This window comes from Meleagris gallopavo, chromosome 15, assembly GCF_905368555.1.
Source record: "Meleagris gallopavo chromosome 15, MGAL_WU_HG_1.1, whole genome shotgun sequence".
NCBI classification, from domain to species: Eukaryota; Metazoa; Chordata; class Aves; order Galliformes; family Phasianidae; genus Meleagris; species Meleagris gallopavo.
Window position 1 is genome coordinate 3,631,579 of NC_139418.1, and position 18,426 is coordinate 3,650,004.

The 18,426-nt window shown below is 35.1% G+C and overlaps 2 protein-coding genes across 2 annotated transcripts in view; one reads left to right on the plus strand and one right to left on the minus strand.

Annotated features, from left to right (window-relative positions):
• Nucleotides 1-18,426, minus strand: part of DOCK2 (dedicator of cytokinesis 2) — a 158,750-nt gene that overhangs the window by 66,797 nt on the left and 73,527 nt on the right. The window contains exon 28 of the mRNA XM_010718884.4: nt 388-486. Within this exon, the coding sequence (XP_010717186.3) occupies nt 388-486 (99 nt within the window). The remainder of the gene's footprint in view (nt 1-387; nt 487-18,426) is intronic.
• Nucleotides 1,633-18,426, plus strand: part of INSYN2B (inhibitory synaptic factor family member 2B) — a 28,856-nt gene continuing 12,062 nt past the window's right edge. Inside the window, exon 1 of the mRNA XM_031555669.2 lies at nt 1,633-1,810. The gene's annotated coding sequence lies outside the window, so the exon portion shown is untranslated. The remainder of the gene's footprint in view (nt 1,811-18,426) is intronic.

Below are 18,426 nucleotides of genomic sequence, written 5' to 3' on the forward strand. Positions count from 1 at the left end.
TGATCACCATGTGCAAAATGGGAATGGAAGGTTTGATTAATTAAGGGTTGTTTTGTTGTTGCTGATTTTCTGTTTTGTTGATGTATTTTAACTTGTTTCTCCTCAAAACAGTACATAACGAAGATCCTCTTACTTAATTCTTGATTTCTAAATTATCACCTAAAGGTTAGATGACCTCAATCAGATCACAGGTTTCAGATCACAGTATATTGTCCAAGGACACCAGCAGAAGAGGGAGGAAATAAAATGACCTAGAGGCAAAAAATTTGCAGAAATAGACTTCATGCTAGGAAGAACCAGGCAAAATACTAAACAACGCTACCAATGATTCATAGCTTATAAAATACTAAAAATTATTTATCATATCCATGTTTATTTTATACTCACCACTAGTTCTGAACTCGTCTGAAAAGTTTCAATGTAAACTGAGTAATGCTGATCATTCATCTGGTTTAAGATGGCTGTCATGCATGCAACAAAATGACTCTGAAAGAAAACAGAAAGCAATCAATAGAAAGGTAACAGATCTAGATTACTTTAGATATTGGATTGTAGTCTAGATCTGAACTGCTCCAAATGCCTAATAAATCTTTTTATGGATGTTAAAATAAAATCAAACGCAAACATTCACAAACTCAGATGAAAGAAACATACTGTGAAATCAGAGTTCAAAAACCACCCTGGTAGTAGGCCATCTCTGGAGAAAAAAAGTGGCATCATTTATAAAAAAGTACTTGGAAGCACATAGTCTGAGCTGTACTTACATATAAAGCGCAACTAAATATTACCCAAAAACTCCTGAAAAGCAGGTGATATTTCCTAGGATTCTACCATTATGAATTCAGAGGAAGAAAAGAATATTGTGATCAAAAATTTCTAATCACTGTAGAAATAAAGGCTATGGTATTGTACAGGAAGAAATACTGCAAGAAAGGATGAATTTTATAGGCACTGAAGGAACTATTACTGAACTCTAAATCTTTGGTTGAATACTTTTCTCTCTCATAACTTCTCTCAAACTTCCTCACAAGTAAATGTTTTATTTCCCTCTATTTCTAAAGCTGAAACAATGCAATATATAAAATTGATTCATAAGCCTGGGTTTTCACTGCCACTGACTGAGACTGACAAAGATATTTCTTATCTCTCAGTAATTATGCATGCTTAATTATTGTTCGTTTTCCTTTAAGACAGTGAAGAATCCTCCTTACGGATACCTTTTAATTTTCTTAATTACTGTTTTAGGAGTGAATCTGCTTACATGCTTTGATTCTACTAAAATAAGAGAATCTGAAGGAAGTGAGCATGCAAAATAGTTTTCTAGATTGATTTGACTTTGATTCTTTTCATCATGCAGGCTTAGAAGTGTCAGCAGTGACTCCCCACAGTCCCTCTGATTAGAAGCTCATTTCTCCTTCAGGTCAGATTCTCTGTTGAACTCTGCTTTGCTTTACATTTCTGCTGTGTCAGAAAGTCAACAAATACATACCTTACCGAAGTATCAAACATGCAGACTGCTGTCCACAACCATTTTGTCTACTAAAGAAGGGAAACCTCCTTTAACTTCAGGTTATGGCCACTAGAGGTCTTTTACTTTCATGTTAGCTGCTGTTCAGTTTGTACTGCCTTTTTTTTATTTATTTATTCCTGCGTGAGCAGATCTAGTACACTTCTTGCATATAAACAGTGACAATTACAATATAAAAGACCTATTATACTTTATCTTGGAGTAACATTAGAGCTAGTGAGAGGCTTATCTACTTTGTAAGACTAAGAAGACATTTCCTGTGGGTACACTCAAAGATTTCAGGTAAGGTATCGTGTGTTCTCGGGTATTGATGCTTTTTTAAAAGGAATGCTGATTTTCCTGCAGTAGAAGTTCACGTTAACAGTTGTGAATCAGAAAAATGTTTCCTGTGATGTTAAATTTATAAGAGGAAATAATAATGAATTGCAAAGGATGCAGAAATGAAACTGTCATTTTTTTCTTTTCGATGTCTTGATTTTGGAAAAAAAAACACAAACAAAAAACCTGACAGAAGTTAGAGAATATTGTACATTTAAAACAACCTTTATTTTTATTAAACTTACACAAAATGCCTTTCTATACTCATATTAAATAATCATTTATTGAAATAAGTAGGATTTCTTTACAAGCCTTGAATAGATCTGTTATGTTGCTTAAAGACATAAAGACATGAAGAAGGTTATTTTTTGTTGCTCTTGTAACCAACTTCTGAAATGTGTCTAGCTATATCTGTTATTATGGTACAACATGAATGCCTAATCTTAATCGTCATGTATTGTCATTTTATAAGTAATGATCATATGTTTTGATTACTAAAAAAAGCCAGAAACAAAGATCACACATTACTATACAGGTACTTTGCACCCACCTATCAAATTCATATTAGTGTGACTTAATGCTACATTATAAATAAAAAGGTGACAGCTGGTTTGCTACTAAAACTTACTCCATCATTTCCAGACATCTGTAAAGCACAAAAATATACCAATACAAATTAATCTCTAATATTTTTCTTGCCCACAATCTCAGCTATTAGAAATTAATTGCCTGCTCCTTCCCAGGTTAAATGCATGCCCCTCCCCTTCTAAAACTGAAACACCAGCAATAAACATTCACTTCTCAGATGCAGCCTCGGATTATTCAAGTATTCATGCTCTCTCAGCTTCACCATGAAAACAGCCTCATTTAGGAATATAGAGAGCTGTGATCAAATCTGCAAATCTCTATGCTCTTAAATTCTCCCATGCTGTTTAAGTACCTGCTACTAAAATATGCAAAGAATATGAAATGCTTGAAAAAAGCTATTTTCAGTTCTGCACAGTAACTACCTCTCACACTTTGAATGAAGAATGCAAGCTCACTAGATAGAAGGCATTTGGAATCAAGCACAGCCTACAAAAACAATAGTCTAATGCTGAGGATTTAAAAGTTTATTTAATGAAATCATGTATTATGTGTACAGATTGAATGGTGTAAAAAAGAAAAGAAAAAAAAAGGTTGCACAAAACAAGATGAAGTTCAAGCAGAAGCCTAGAAAGTCATTTCATCTGTGTTTAGGATTTATCCAAGGAATTAAAGCAGAGAGGCTGCTTAAAACTAGGTCAAATGTGTTAAAAAAAAAAATCAAACACTCCGTTGATGAGAGAATACTAAGAATAATAAGAAAAATTATCACAAACAACACTGGAATATACTGTACTTCTTCAAAGAGATACAATAAGAAGGATGTTTTCCAATTTTAAAACATTCATACACATTTAGATATAAAAGAATCCAGGAACAGAAGCAGGACTGAATTCTAATTTTGAATTAATAAATCAGTTGATATGCTTTCAAAAAGCAATTAAAGAAAAAATACGAGTAAAGAAATAGATGAGGAAATAAATAACATTTCGAGCTGGAGTAGGAATGCAAAGTAAATGGGAAGTCAAATGAAAATAAGACACAGGAGAAAATGTCTCAGGAAATAATAAAATTTCCTGTCCACTGAAAAAAAAAATAAGAAGCAGCAGCATTATTTCATTAAATTCATCAAATTTTAATGAATTATAATGCTGGCTTCCTTTACTGTAAGTACTGGAAAAGTTTAGCTAAAGTAAAAGAAATTGGTTCTTAAGGTGAATATGTGAATATTAGCTCTGGATACAACGTGCACAGAAGAAGCATCAGAAAAATATTAGGGTCATATGAGTGAGACAACAAACTTCAACACCTAGCAACTAAATCCCAGCATACTTTATAATAGCAAATGGTGACAGGTTGCCGTAGTAACTTCAGATAATACCAGCACCACAAGAATAAATACAGTAAATGCACCAGGAAAACAAACAGCAACAGAAGCATGGTAGAATGAAGCTCCACTTCAGTACTAATGTAAAAGTGCTTCAGTGGCTATTCTGAGAGTAATTTTTGTGTAGGTGGACTTCTGCAGTGATGAAGGAAGACAGTGATTAAAACACACTGGATGATATTTACGGTCACTAACAGAGAGATTTACCAACACAGAGTGTAAAGACATAACCCTCATCATTAAAAAGCAAACAAAATGTAAACATGAATAATTTCTAATAATTCAAGTGCTTTTGATGGCCAAAGAAATTGCAGTTATATTTACACCTGCTTTTTAAGGAAGCTTGATGCTTAAGTGTTCATTTTGCTTACATGGTGTTTTCTTTGTTCAATTATGTTCTTCATTCATATAATGTAGCCAAAAGGACATGCAACCGTGTAAGTAGTAGGTTATCAGATGGAAAAGTGCAGGAAAATTTTGTAACACAAGGAAATGGTAACAGCACTGCTCTGTAAGATTTAACAGGGAGTAAGCTAGACAATCAGGGCAGCTCTGAAATTATTTCATTTGACTTTCTCAAACATATATAAAAGCACTGAGACAAAGTTTTATGGCATGACAGCAGCGCGATGTTTTTAGAACATACATCCTTCAGCATTTTGCTTTTACTCTTTTTCAAAAACATTTTGTTGATTTCCCAACAATATTCAAAAATAAAATTAATTCCATACAGTTCTTTCACTGCAGCTGCAATTTGTTTCTGCAAATCCAACCCAGAATTTCTACAGTCCATAGCTAGAATAGACTGCAATTGATTGATCCTATGACTAAGTCTGTATTGAAAGTACAGGATTGTAAAATTTACTGCTTTTCCCAGACAGTATTACACAAAAACATCTAAAACACACACAAAATACAAGCTGTCAAAGAATAAGATGAGCAATATTAAGTTTTTTTCACATTCAGAAAAAAATTATTTATTGTACTAAAGTTTGGTTGGCCTTTTGCAATTGGTAAAAGGATTGAAACAAATAAAACAATGCCTGGGCTGTGCAGGATCTAGTGCTCTAGAAATGTAACAGCAGGAAAAAAAAACAAAAACAAAAACAAAAACCAGTAACAGGGTATTTCCAATTGTGCAGTACTACAAAATAAAGCACACAGTCTGCAGTGGAGATCGACAACGAGGCCTAGAAGATATGGCTTGAATTAAGCAATTTATTCCAGCGTGTACAAAAAGTTAAGCAGAGAAAGAGCAATAACATCTTCTATTTCTAAATCTTTAAATCTACACATTTTGAGAAGACAGATGTCTTAAACTGGTGATTCACTTCTTTAAAACAGAATAGAGCCAGCTCATCTGTTCCCAGAACTCAGCCACCCTTTAATTCATTTTGTTCCTTTTCAGCTGAACATAAGACAAGAACAGAAAAATTAAATTTAAAACCTCAACTGCACAATCACAGATGATGGTACTACAATGTATTTTTGAATGGTTAAAGTAAGGCTTTATCAGAAAAGTTACCCTTAACATTGTTAGAAACTTCAAAAACTTGCCTCTTGCTTTAAAATAATCTTACAGAGAAAATCAGGCTCAATGAAAATAGCTCTCCAACAACACCTAAGCATTATATTAACAAATCTAGAAACTTGCACATAATTACAATTAATAAATAGCAAATTTCTAAGAAATGCACTAATACATATTATTGTTAATTAAATAAGGTGGGTTTTTTAACCATATTCAGTAACACTAATTCAGTAAAAGTACAGCTCTACTTGAGCTTCCTAAGTGCAACAATTTTTATCAAAAGTCCATGAGAATCACACCAAATCCTGAAGCCATTAATGGAAAGAGACTTGAAGTCTGTATAACAGCATACATTACAGCTGAAGAAAAAATCTTAGTTTTCCCGAGGTACACAAACCAGTAATGAAACATTAGCAGTCACCAATATTTAGGTTTCTATTAGGCTGGGATTAAAAACAGCACTGCCTTCCTTGCTTGGATTAATCCTTTTGCTAGATCACAGTCTGCCTTTGTAAAGTCTAGTGCTGTTTTGTCATTAGGTATAGCTAAACTAGCAAGAAGAATCCACGCTACTCCTTTTCTTTTTTTCTTTTTTTTTTTTTTAGCAGCTGAAACACGGAGATAAAGTCAAACTGCTGTAGTGAGGAGCCTGGTGCTAGTTCCTGATATTTATGTGTATGCTGCTGTCAAAGTGCTTTCAGTTTGGCAGCTCTAATTGTCATTTGTCCCTTTCCAAATTAAGAACACTGAACTGGTACTCTGGTAACCAGTTTAACTTTGTAAAATGAGCAATAAAACCAGGTTAGAAATTGAAAGAGGTATAACACCATTGTCTTTATTGTTTTTGTTAAAGAAGGAACATTTGTCTTTATCTCCATATTTGTTACGCCTCTGATACTATCTGCATGTGTCTCCTGAACAGTTTTACAAGGATTTTTTTTTTATGGTTGGTTGCTGCAATAAACAATGTGTGGGAACATCAGTATATATCTAACAAAACGTACAAAAGGAGGGCTTTTGAACTACTGCAACCTACACCTCCACTAAACACAATTCCAAATACTATCAACTCCAGTATCAGTTTCAGAACTAAACTACTGAAATTTGTCATGGTATATAGGATGTAGAAGTTACATCTGAAGCTATGTCTGAGGAAATAAAGTAATAATTTTAAATTAAAAAAAAAAAAGCCTATAATTTTGTGAATATAACCTCAGAGTCACTAATGTGATGTACTGCTTGTAAGGCATAAGGAGTAAAGGAAATAACTGCTATAAAATTACTGGCAATGCTATGAAGCCCCCCAGGAAGACATCCCAGAGATACAAAATACAATAAAGGTGTTCTTCATTCCTGAAACACCAAAGTAGGGCTGGCCATATTACATACAACACCTTCACTTAATATGCAGACTGCTCTTCTCAGACTCACTAACGATGCCACAATCATGTGAAATACTCATTGCATAGGCTGTTCTGTATTGTCTTTAGAGGAGTCTTGGAAAGCATAGAGAAAGAGATTTTAAGACAGTTACTTAAAGTGATTAACTTACAGACTACTTTTTAGGGATTTGCCATCCTATGAGGAACACGATTCTCAGTTTATTTGTAGACTTTACTAAGTATATGCTATCTTCCTGTCTCCTTTGAAGTTTATTGCCTTCCCACGTGGAAAATTCATTTCAGACTACAAGGTATTTTTGAAAACACTTATTTCCACACAGTTGTTGAGTATGCATATTTCAATCTTCACAACTCCTGGACACCTTCAAAATGTGAGCCTCAGAACAGTCTGAATTTCAAAACAAACAACACTGAAAGACAAATCAGTGCCCCAACAACTCAGGGCAGTGCAGATTTACTACAGAAATGTTTATCAGTAATTACCTTCTCTAAAAATAACTTTGTTAACTAAAGCAAAATTTGCATTCATACCAGTTATAAAAGCAGATGTAAGCTATCTGATATGAGGCAAAGAAGTTGTGGTGGTTTGGGATGAGTGTTTTTGCCCTTGACATCACTTGGACATTTGCTTATGTTGCCCAGATAAATTACATGTTAACTTCTTCAGCAAGACTCAGTGACCTTTTTGTTTATAGGTTTTAATCTCTCCTTTAGTGACCACATCAGTAAATTATAAAAGTGTGATCGATATCCTTTGTGTTCTGTCACCTCAGAAATGCATTATCAAGACAACAGTAAAATGCTCATCTACACTTCTGTGATTTTTTTTAAAAATCAGATTGCAGCTCTCCTCTCTTAAAGGACTTGAAGACAGACTAGGCACAAGGCCTGCTTGATTCTAGCTGCCTTCAAAAACACATATTGAAGTATCATCTCACCTTCTTCCTGCCATTATACTGTCTTCTTCTTAGTTTTCTTACAGAATTTATCATCTTGTTAAATGCACCAGAAACAACTCATTATCTTACTGCACTTTATCCTCCTAAAGTATGCAGCTGTACCTTTTCTTCCTCTTGCTTCTGTAGGCATAGTACATAGCATGCTGAAAGATCCATAGTTACTGAGTTTCTGCCTCAGCTTTAGAGCTCTCTCATCTCAATGAGATTCTCTAACTGTAGTCTCCCTTTATTTATGTCAGCATTCTAAAACTAATATTAAGAGATTTTGCAAAAACTATCAAGATTCAGAGCTGAACGCATCGCACCACTTCGTTCACAAGCAGAGGTACAGAGCAGGCAGAAAACCTGTAAATCCACCTTCGTAGTGTGTTTTTCACCTTGTCACCCTCCGCACTTCAGTCATTAAGAGCCTTTGGGTTCCAGCCGAATGCCCAGCCCTGTTCGACTTGTGCCTTTTTCATCTTACTGAATTCACAAATTAAAAAGCTGTCAATAAAAATAAGCATATTTTTTCCTAAATATCATGGGGCAAAGCACTTATTTTTGTACACTTAGAAATTGTTAGAACTGACACAATTTAAAACTCTCCTTACCTGAGTCAGCAGAAATCAAAGGATAAAAGAATAGTATTTTATTAAAGTGTGAAAAACAAATCATCCACTTGTCTTACCCCAGTGGGACCGAATATGAAAGATTTGCCATCCTGCTGCTTTGAAGAATTAACAATACTTAGCCATAAATATTTTGAAATAATGCTGCACATGGCAATAATGCTATAACTTGGAATTCATACCTCTAGCAAACTGAGTTGCAGCACAGCTTACGTTCAGCGCCTGGGGCTCTTAATAGTGGGTGTGCTGGAAAGCATACAGAGCAATTGCAAGGCTGCAGTACTTTCTGGCTGCAAAGAATTAACTGTAGTGCTTTATTTTCAAGTCTTCTCCTACCAAATATTAAGTAATCGGGAGAACAGCTTCTCTCTACCTTTAGAAAAGATAGCTAGGCAATAACTACAATTTATTTTTAAAGGGACTTGTACTGCATAATCTGGACACCTCACAAGCAACGTTGAACTATATATAGGACATTAAAATAAAAAGGACAGAAGTAGGCTATAAAATGACAGAATAAAATCACAGAGAACTGAAGATACCAGCTGGTGAACAAAACTGAAAGCATGACTGTAAAAATTTGTCTTCAGAGTTCTCCTGAAAGCCTACACCATGGACAGCATGAAATAGATATTGAAATCTGCAAATGCAAAACCAAAGGAAGGGAGTTACTAAGGGCAAATAAACAAGTAACAGCAACGAGTTTTCTATTACGTATTGCTTGTTATTTAACTGTATCCATCATCATATATGCCAAAATCATCACATTGGTGCATCTTGAGGTAAAATAACTCATAGCAGATGCAGACAATAAGGAAAGGTTTCCCTCTTGCTTTCTGTTCTCTCCAATTCCTCTCAAGATTGGATAATTCCGGCTTATGATAGTTGAGTGAAACGAAACAGAAGTTTTACATGAATCCCAGCTGACAATTACATCAACACTTGTATCACTTATTCATTTCACAAAAATTGAAAGAGAAGGCATTCCAGATCACTAGATTGTTTTAGCAGGCTGCACTAAGATGGATAAAACTTGAGAAGAGATTCCTCTGATACTGAAAAGCAGCCATGATCATAATTGATACCAGATTTTCTTGGGAGGCCTTCTCCACCTGCAGCTTTTCTCATCAAATAATAGAGAGGCTAACAGGAAATGCCCTTCTCTGTATATACCTGCCAAAGTCAATCAGTATAATTTCCATACCTCCAGCAGTAACTGTCAGCCAATTTCTGGTAATCCAGTCTCTAAACTGCCATAATTCAATTCCCTTACACTGAAATATTTTTCAGAACCAGAAGGTTAGAAAGATCTACAGCAAGGTATATTTAGCCTAGTACTTAAAAACTGCAACTAATGAGAGCAAAACATACTGTCATTTGCATTTCTGATGTCACCCACCAGCCTACATGAGTGGAGGTAAAAAAGCCTCAAGATGCAGACTTGAAATTCCAGGTGTGTTACCGCGATAAGACACAAACTTTCTGCACAGGTTTCAATTCTTTCACAGGAAACCCAGAGTTGTGGGAGAATGTATATGTTATATTATATAATATTATATATTATAATGAATGTTTAAGCAAGAACCTGCATGCTTTTTTCTCTTACCATCTCCCATATGCGGGATGTTTAATATGTATGTGACAGTTGTCTCTTCCATATGGTTCACTGATGGCAAAAAAATACTGTAATGACAGAAACAATTAAGTGCAGAAGTAAGACCAGCAACTTCCTTCTCTTTTTAAATGACTTAAGTTAGAAATAGTCTTTCCTCAAATTCAAATTTCATGCATGCATCCCACATATGTATAGTTCAATATACATAGTAGAAATATGCAGTTTCATTATGGTCTTTTCAAAATCCTGATGCGCAGCAATGACAATTCTGTAAAGTTTTCATAGAAGGAGGCTTTTTTTTTTCTTTCTTTTTTTTGTTACATACTTTGCCTTACTGCATTCTGCATGGTTATCTTTTCTCAAGGGCACATAATCACTCTCATAACCATTAATTAACTGAAATTTAACATAATATGCAATATTATTTTCCTACTATTTGAATTTTAGTTTTAGAGAACCGTATATATTCCTACCTAAAGGTTCTGCAGCTCATAAATAAACACAAAAGAATCCTATTCAGTACATACAAGTGGGACAGAGATCATGTTTCCTTTTTGTAAAAGGAACTTTACATACATCAAGATAAAAATAATCCCATTAAGGGAATAATGGTTTCTGTTTGTCCAAATCAGCAAGACTGAAACCAAGAGACACCTACTCTCAGTGTGCAAAGAAAAGGAATTCAAATTTAAATAAATGTTGCTAAAGTTCAACTGAATGGATATACTATGCAACAACAATCTGAGTTTTTGTTTATCTGCCTCTATGCAGCTGGACTTTCAGTGAACATTTACCAACTACGTGTTGAGCCATTTTACGTTACCCCTGCATGCTACAGCCAACATGCAGATCTAAAGGTGGGCTGTAAGAAAGGACAGATTCTTCAGCACGGTCTGTTGCAATTGCATTAGGGGAAATGGTTTCAAACTAAAAGAGGAGAGATTTAGACTGGATATAAGGAGGACATTTTTTACAGTAAAGGTGATGAGACATTGGAACAGACTGCCCAGAAGTGTGGGGATTCAAAGTCAGGCTGGATGGGGCTCTGAGAAACTGGATCGAGCTGTAGGTGTCCCTGTTCACTGCAGGGAAGTTAGGCTAGGTAGCATTTAAAGGTCACTTCCAACTCAATTCTAGGATGATACAGATCTCTGCAAAACACAAGATTCTCATGTTAAATGAATCCCTGAAAAGATCAGTGTGTAACAAGGACTCTGAAGAAACATGAATTTCTTAATGAAGTTATCCATTGTAAGAAAAAGTTCATCAATTTTTGTTGCTCTGAGGATAGTAAAAAAAAATCCAGAGGAATGATGGGAAGGGACTGTGCTACAGAACCAGCATAAGACACTTGAGATGGATTGGGTTTACTCTTCCCCTGTCTAGAAAAGTTGTAGACTAAGTAAACAAGTTTTGCAGACACTTTATAGGAAGAAGTTCAGAACAGAAATGAAGGAATGTTAACCTTAGGAAATAAAGTTTTGAATAAAACAAGCTCAAAAATTCAGATGAACTTATGACTTTGCAAGATGCTGCTATCTTTTGTTTAATACTCCACTAGTTGAAACAACACACACTAGACTGGCAGGGAAATAAAAAACTACAAAAACCACAGGAGATATAGAGAAAATCATTTGGTAATACATGAGAAACTAATATTTGAAAGAACAGCTAGACCTCAGAAGTTATCAATTAAGGTAGTGGATATGAGGAGAAAGGTGCCAAAGCCTTTTATTCAATACATTATATACATAGGTCAAAAGTAAACCAAAGACTGCCTCTGTTCAGTATATGCTGAAAGAACTAGGTACTGCTTATTTTGTAGGCTCAAAAGGCAGGGAAAATCACTGCAGAGTGTTTGTCTAAGTGGTCAAAATGAGACTAAAAATCTCCTGAACATTAAAAAGTAAAGCCTCCTATTTATTTCCATGGAAAATGCAACAAAGAATGCAATAACATTAATTGATAAAGAACATTCTCACCTACAACAAAACACTCTTTTTCAACAGTCACCACTATTAGCTATGCATTTTTTGCCAGTGATGAACAAGAGCCTGTGTGCTGCACTCATAAAAATCTGCACCTGTGGAAGTGAACCACAGTTGCAACAGCTGAAACACACTACTCACCTCCTCTCTGTGCTCACATCTACTGCTTGGTCTCCACAAATGTTCAACAAACACTGATGAATGCCAGTGGGTACCATTTTTTCCACATGGAGGAATTCAATTTCACCTCTTTGATTCACATGGACTTCCACGTCAGAAACTACTGTCTCAGACTGCCCCTCTCTTCCATCTGTTGCACACCATCAAAATGGAATACTGGAGGGAAGGTTCAACCTCTACTGTCATCCCACCAATATCCATCTCTGACACAGTGAGCCAACAGAATAAAACAGGGTGTTTCCTTTGGAGAAGGCAAACTGTGACCTCTTTTAAGTGTAGTTTTAGATTGCTGCTCAGGAGATGTACTAAGTTTAGTTTCTGGATTGCTTGTTAAAGCTACCCACTGAAGAAAAAGGTCAAAAGACAAACGTTATTAATGACAGTGGCTCTAATCAAAGTATTGAGGTCTGCAAAGCAATAATCTCTGAGGTGCATGTCTACCTACACACAGGCTATCTGTACACCTATGTCTACATACAGATACACATATGTTGGTGTTTTATAAAGCCTGGATGTAAATGTACAGTAATTTAAGGTGTAATACGTATGTCTACACTTTTACACAAACAGAAAGTATTTCTAAATATTTTTTCAATGAACAAGAAAATAGTAGAATATCATATTTATACAAGAAAAAGCAGTGGAATTTTATGATATGAACCAGCTATTTGGGCACTTTCCAACTCACCAACCTGTCACATTGGATAACTTCCATCTCCCCGTAAGCACTCAAGCATTTCTTCAAGAGAAATTTCTGAGTTTTAAGTACAACTACCTCTGAAAACACTGCCAAAAAAAAAAAAAAAAAAAAGGCTCCTAAGCTGTTTATGTAGGACTGAATTTATTCACTTGTTATCAGTAAAACTTTGTTTAGATAATCTCCCTACAATAAATTTTGAATTGACAACTACTAATATACGCTCCAAAAGAGCTTTTTATAATCTATGAAATCTGTGATTTTTATAATCTATGAAATCTTTTATTCCAAAACACCCAATGGGTTCTATCATCTCACGTATTCAGACGAGGCAGGTTTGATATTTTTTCTTTTTTTTTTTTTTTTTAAGTAAAAAACAGAATTTCAAGTAACATAGTAATGAAAATTATCTTAACAAATAAATGAAAATCCTGTTTTTATTTTTCACTGCATCTTCAACACTTCATGCAGAAAGGCATCACGTCATCTCAAGTAAAGTATGGCCAAGCCAGAGCCCATTTGTATTCCTAAAACTTGCTCAGCCAAGACCAATTTTTTTTTCCAAGGGTAAACACCATAGCACCTTCCCTACCTTGTCTCACCAGTCTGAAGTAATCTTCAAACCTTGCTGTTTTATTCCTCAGAGACAAAATCCTATAATCTTTCCCACTGCTAAAAGCTTCTTTTTGAAGTTAGATAGTTGCATCATGTATTACTGATCTATAGTAAATTCTTTTCTATATGCATCCCAATCCCATCTTCAGGTGGTTCACAAAACCTGCTAGCAGGATTTGAATAAATAAATAAATAAAACTGCAGTCTTCGGTGCTCAGGTAAAGTTTGTTCAGCATTACTGAAACCACTGCAGAAGGGAACCTTTACACATATACAGGAATACAAGCAGAGATCTGTGGCATTGCTCACAGTCAGAACTAGATTTTCTATGTATTCATCAAAAAGAATAAATAATAAAATACTACCCAAGACAACATATGCACTGGAGAAATCTCCAGACACAAATTATTTCATCTCTCTCAATAACAAATGTATTCACCTTCATAGACAGCATTTTGCTTTATTCTGCAAGACTCAAAGAAATAAGACTCCTTGCTTGACTGATGAACATTCCTGTACACGTAGAGGTCATTTAAAAAAAATCACTCTAGGCAGCTTCATGTTTCCTCCTTTCTGCCAGCTTTTTCCGGTATTTCATCACAGTAGGCAATTTCGTACTGTAGGGAAATTGTTTTTAATTTGTAGGCTCTGCACCTTTCATACATTTTCAGTTGAAAATACTTCCCTCACAAGCCTGCTTGCAGCTTGTCAGTACTCTCAGTACATCTTCATCCATGTTCTTATGGAAGAAGCTATGTAAAATATTTGTTAAAACTTCTATTCTTAAAGGCTTTTTCGGGAGAGAATTTCAATTTCAATTCAGAATTTCAAGAGAATTCTTTTGTTTCGATCCCAATGAGATACTGCAAGCAAATGTTGTGAAAGCATTAAGATCTGCATACAAAGTTACTCACTGCATGACAGACATGACCTGGTCATGTGTAATTTTTGCAAGCAACAAATATTTGCTTTCCACATGCTGTCTTTGAGTATTAACACCACAAAAGAAGGAAATTAAGTCTAACTTGAGACTCTAATTTCCTCAGCAGCTTTTGAACGCCTGCAATTTGAAGGAAAATTATGACTGGAAAATAATGAGACAGGGATATTTCATGTTAACATCAGTCCTTAAAGGTGGTGACTGCCTCTGTTCAGTATATGCTGAAAGAACTAGGTACTGCTTATTTTGTAGGCTAGAAAGGCAGGGAAAATCACTGCAGAGTGTTTGTCTAAGTGGTCAAAATAAGACTAAAAAATCTCCTGAACATTAAAAAGTTGTCATTTCAGAATTCTGCCATTTTGGAATTAAGACTGAAGCTCTAACTGAATAAATATGGGTAACTTTTAAAACATTAAATTAATTGATATACTGTGAATAAAATCACTACAGAAACATAGAATCACTATATTTAGGGAGGCTACATCAAGGAAACTAAAGTTGCCTTTGGCTGTAATTTGCAGGGTTCAGAGGCTTTTCTGAAAATGCTGATGTTCTGGCTTTGTATGTGTGATTTCCAAAAGCGAAGCTATCAAGCACAGCAACACAAAAGGAGGCCACAAACGTTCTTTGGCTTTCACTAAAATTCCCAGTCCTACTTCCTTTATAGTTTTTAAGAAAGTTCTATGAAACTCCTAGAATTTGTACTGATGTTAGAGACACCTCCTGACAACAGTGCTTGTTCCACCATTTCCTCTCTTCTTCTGACCAAAGAGAAATAAATTCCAATCAGTATAAGCCTTTTTTTTTGTCCCTTGCTAATTTCACAAACAAATTACTCTGCTAAAAGATCAAGTCAAGCATTTTGCTTAAGCAACAGAAAGCAAATAGATCCTTGAACAACCTGAAAGCATCACTAAAGTCTTTCAGAAGATCAAACAAAATAATGAAGTTAACAAGCCAAAGATGCCCCTATCTGAAAGGAATGGCTTAGCTGAGAAATTTGCAGTACAACGATAACAAATTAATACAACTAAGAGTCAACTTGACTTTCACCATTAGCTTTAGTAACTATTAAATATATTTAAACTACCTTAAGGAATATAACTCCTATGGCAGGTAACTGTGAAGTACTTTGTCCCTTTTTCTTTTTTTTTCCAAACTATAAATGAATGTTCTCAGGCATGACAGAATTTGTCTAATAGTACCTTCCAGCAAATTCTGGAGTAAACTTTCCAACAGAATTGTAACACTGGACTTGAACAGCACCCTACATAGCTAGGCAGCTAACAGCTTATACCTGAAGAGAGATATTTCAGCTTGGGTCGGTACTCAAGCTGATCCAAGTCCATGAAAAAACAAATAGGAAAAAAAAATTAATCACACTAGTTTAAATTACTAATTTAATTTATTAGTAGTTAGAAGTCCCAACCAGTGTTCATCCCGTTATACTGCTTGTACCCTAACTACTTGCATTGTGTGCACATAGTTAGGGTACAACTCTTTGCCTAAAACATCAAAATCCACCACTTGATTTTAACCATCCCGTAAAAAACATATGATGCAATCCGTCATAAAGAAAACAAATATTCTTTTCCCAGATATTTATCCACCAAGAAAAGCCCTTCTAATGAAGATCAGTATTGTCACATACTTGCAGCTGCAGGTTTTCACCAGTATCCTAATATAACAGGATCAATCAAAACGAACAAGTCTCTTACACATTATAAAGCATTCTGTATAAAACATCAATGTTGCGACTTCACACTCTTTCAAAAAGTTTTACTATTCAGATGGGTACATTTCACACAAAATGTGGTGTTACACACTAATGACATGCTCAGCCCGATCCAGTCAAGTTCTACATAGAACAACTGCATGGAGAGTTCTTCCTAAACCCTAATCGAGTCTAAGTGGAAACCTGGCAGTGAGGTGTTTAACTGAGCCAACAGGTCCTTTCATCAAGCCATGAGCAAGTCCCAGCTCCAGCTGAATATACACAAACACTTTTTCACATCTTAGCACATAAATGCTTCAAGAAAGCACTATTTCCTAAAATCCTATGAAATTCCCTTTGAAAAGATGGTAAGATTCAGACAAGAAGAGGATGAAAAGTAACACATCAAGGAAAAGATGAAGCACATTTCTTACACTTCTGGAATGCCTGTGGTGCTAAAAGGGGCACTGAGAACATGAAAAAAATAACAGGAGCATTAGTGTTTCTGAGTGCTGAAACCAGGGATTGTAATACATGATCTGACAGTTCTTGTGGCTACAAAATGTTGCAGCATCCATAACTGGGAAAAAAGTACACTCAGATATCTGAGGTCAGCATTTATTTTCAAAATACTTGACAGCTGTTTGTTGTTGTTTTTTTTCTTGTATAATTTGCAGAGATTGCTACAAGATGTTCACATAATGACTTCTATTATTCTATTCTAGCCTTGCAAAATCTCCTGGTAACCTGATGCTACTATAAAAGAGCCTGCTATAAACATGAAAATGACATTAAATTAGAGGTGAAACTATTAAAAATAATTCTGCAGCCCACTGGACTGTGATGAATTTGTCTCTGCCCCTTACTGAACATAAAAATGCTAAAAAAATAATAGCACCATAAACTCCACTGGGGTTTCTTATGTAATAAAAATTAAATCTGTTCATTAAAATTCATCCTAGAATGACTTACTACAACTGTTGCCCTGTTACCTTTGAGAGAAATCTAAAAAAAGAAAAAATGGAACAACATTAAGAACTTGGAAAATTAAATAACGACTAACTTTCATAGGCTGCTCCAAAAGTAATGCCTCATATTTTTTTCCATGGAAAATGCAACAAAGAATGCAATAACATTAATTGATAAAGAACATTCTCACCTACAACAAAACATTCTTTTTCAACAGTCACCACCATTAGCTATGCATTTTTTGCCAGTGATGAACAAGAGCCTGTGTGCTGCACTCATAAAAATCTGCACCTGTGGAAGTGAACCACAGTTGCAACAGCTGAAACACACTACTCACCTCCTCACTGTGCTCACATCTACTGCTTGGTCTCCACAAATGTTCAACAAACACTGATGAATGCCAGTGGGTGCCATTTTTTCCACATGGAGGAATTCAATTTCACCTCTTTGATTCACATGGACTTCCATGTCAGAAACTACTGTCTCAGACTGCCCCTCTGCTGCCTTCTGCCACACAGCAACACAATGCAATGGAATACTGGCAGGAAGGTTTGGTTCAACCTCTACTGCTATACAACCAACATAATAAAACCGGAGACATTACATTCAGAGCAGCCCTTGTGCTTTGTACTTTTAGATTTAAAATTTTAATTATACTTTGGATAAAGGATTTTTCATCGAGCTCTGAGATTTTAATGTAATAAAGTGATGAAGCAAACAAAAATATTCCTCTAGCAGTATATTACAGAAAATAGGTTTTACACAGGATTAAAAAAATCAAATATGACAAAGTCACTCAGTCACTACAGCTCTGTCAAGTATCATTGTATCGGAAATGCTTAAATTCGTCTGTTTAATCTTTGGTAGGTAGACCATCTCAAAATGGCAAAATAATCTAGAGTGAACAAGAAAGTTTGAAGTGCTGGTGCTCAGAAGGAGGATGATTATACTAATCATTTTCTTGCCCTCATAAAATGCTTTTAGCCTAGTGATTTACTTTGCTTCTTAAGAAAGTCTTTTGAGATTCCTTTTCCAACAAACACTATAGTAGAATACTACTGTCACACTGTCATTAAAAGAAATAAAAAATATTTTTTAAAAAGAAGTCAAGCAAAATGGAAAATTAAGGTGTCAAACTATAAATGAAAGAATTTAAAAACCAGATAAAATATTTTAGTTTTCCCTCAAACTGCAGCCAGTGAATGAAGAGATTGGAAGAAATCCACTGTTGATTCAGGAAAAAAAAAAAAAAAAAAAAAAAAAAAAAAAAAAAAACAGAAAACCACCAAACAATTCAATTCAAAGGCATTTCCCGAGATCTGATGAGCAGCTACCTGAGGAAGGGAAGGAATAGGAGAGCTGAATGCAAGCTCAGTCATGAAAACC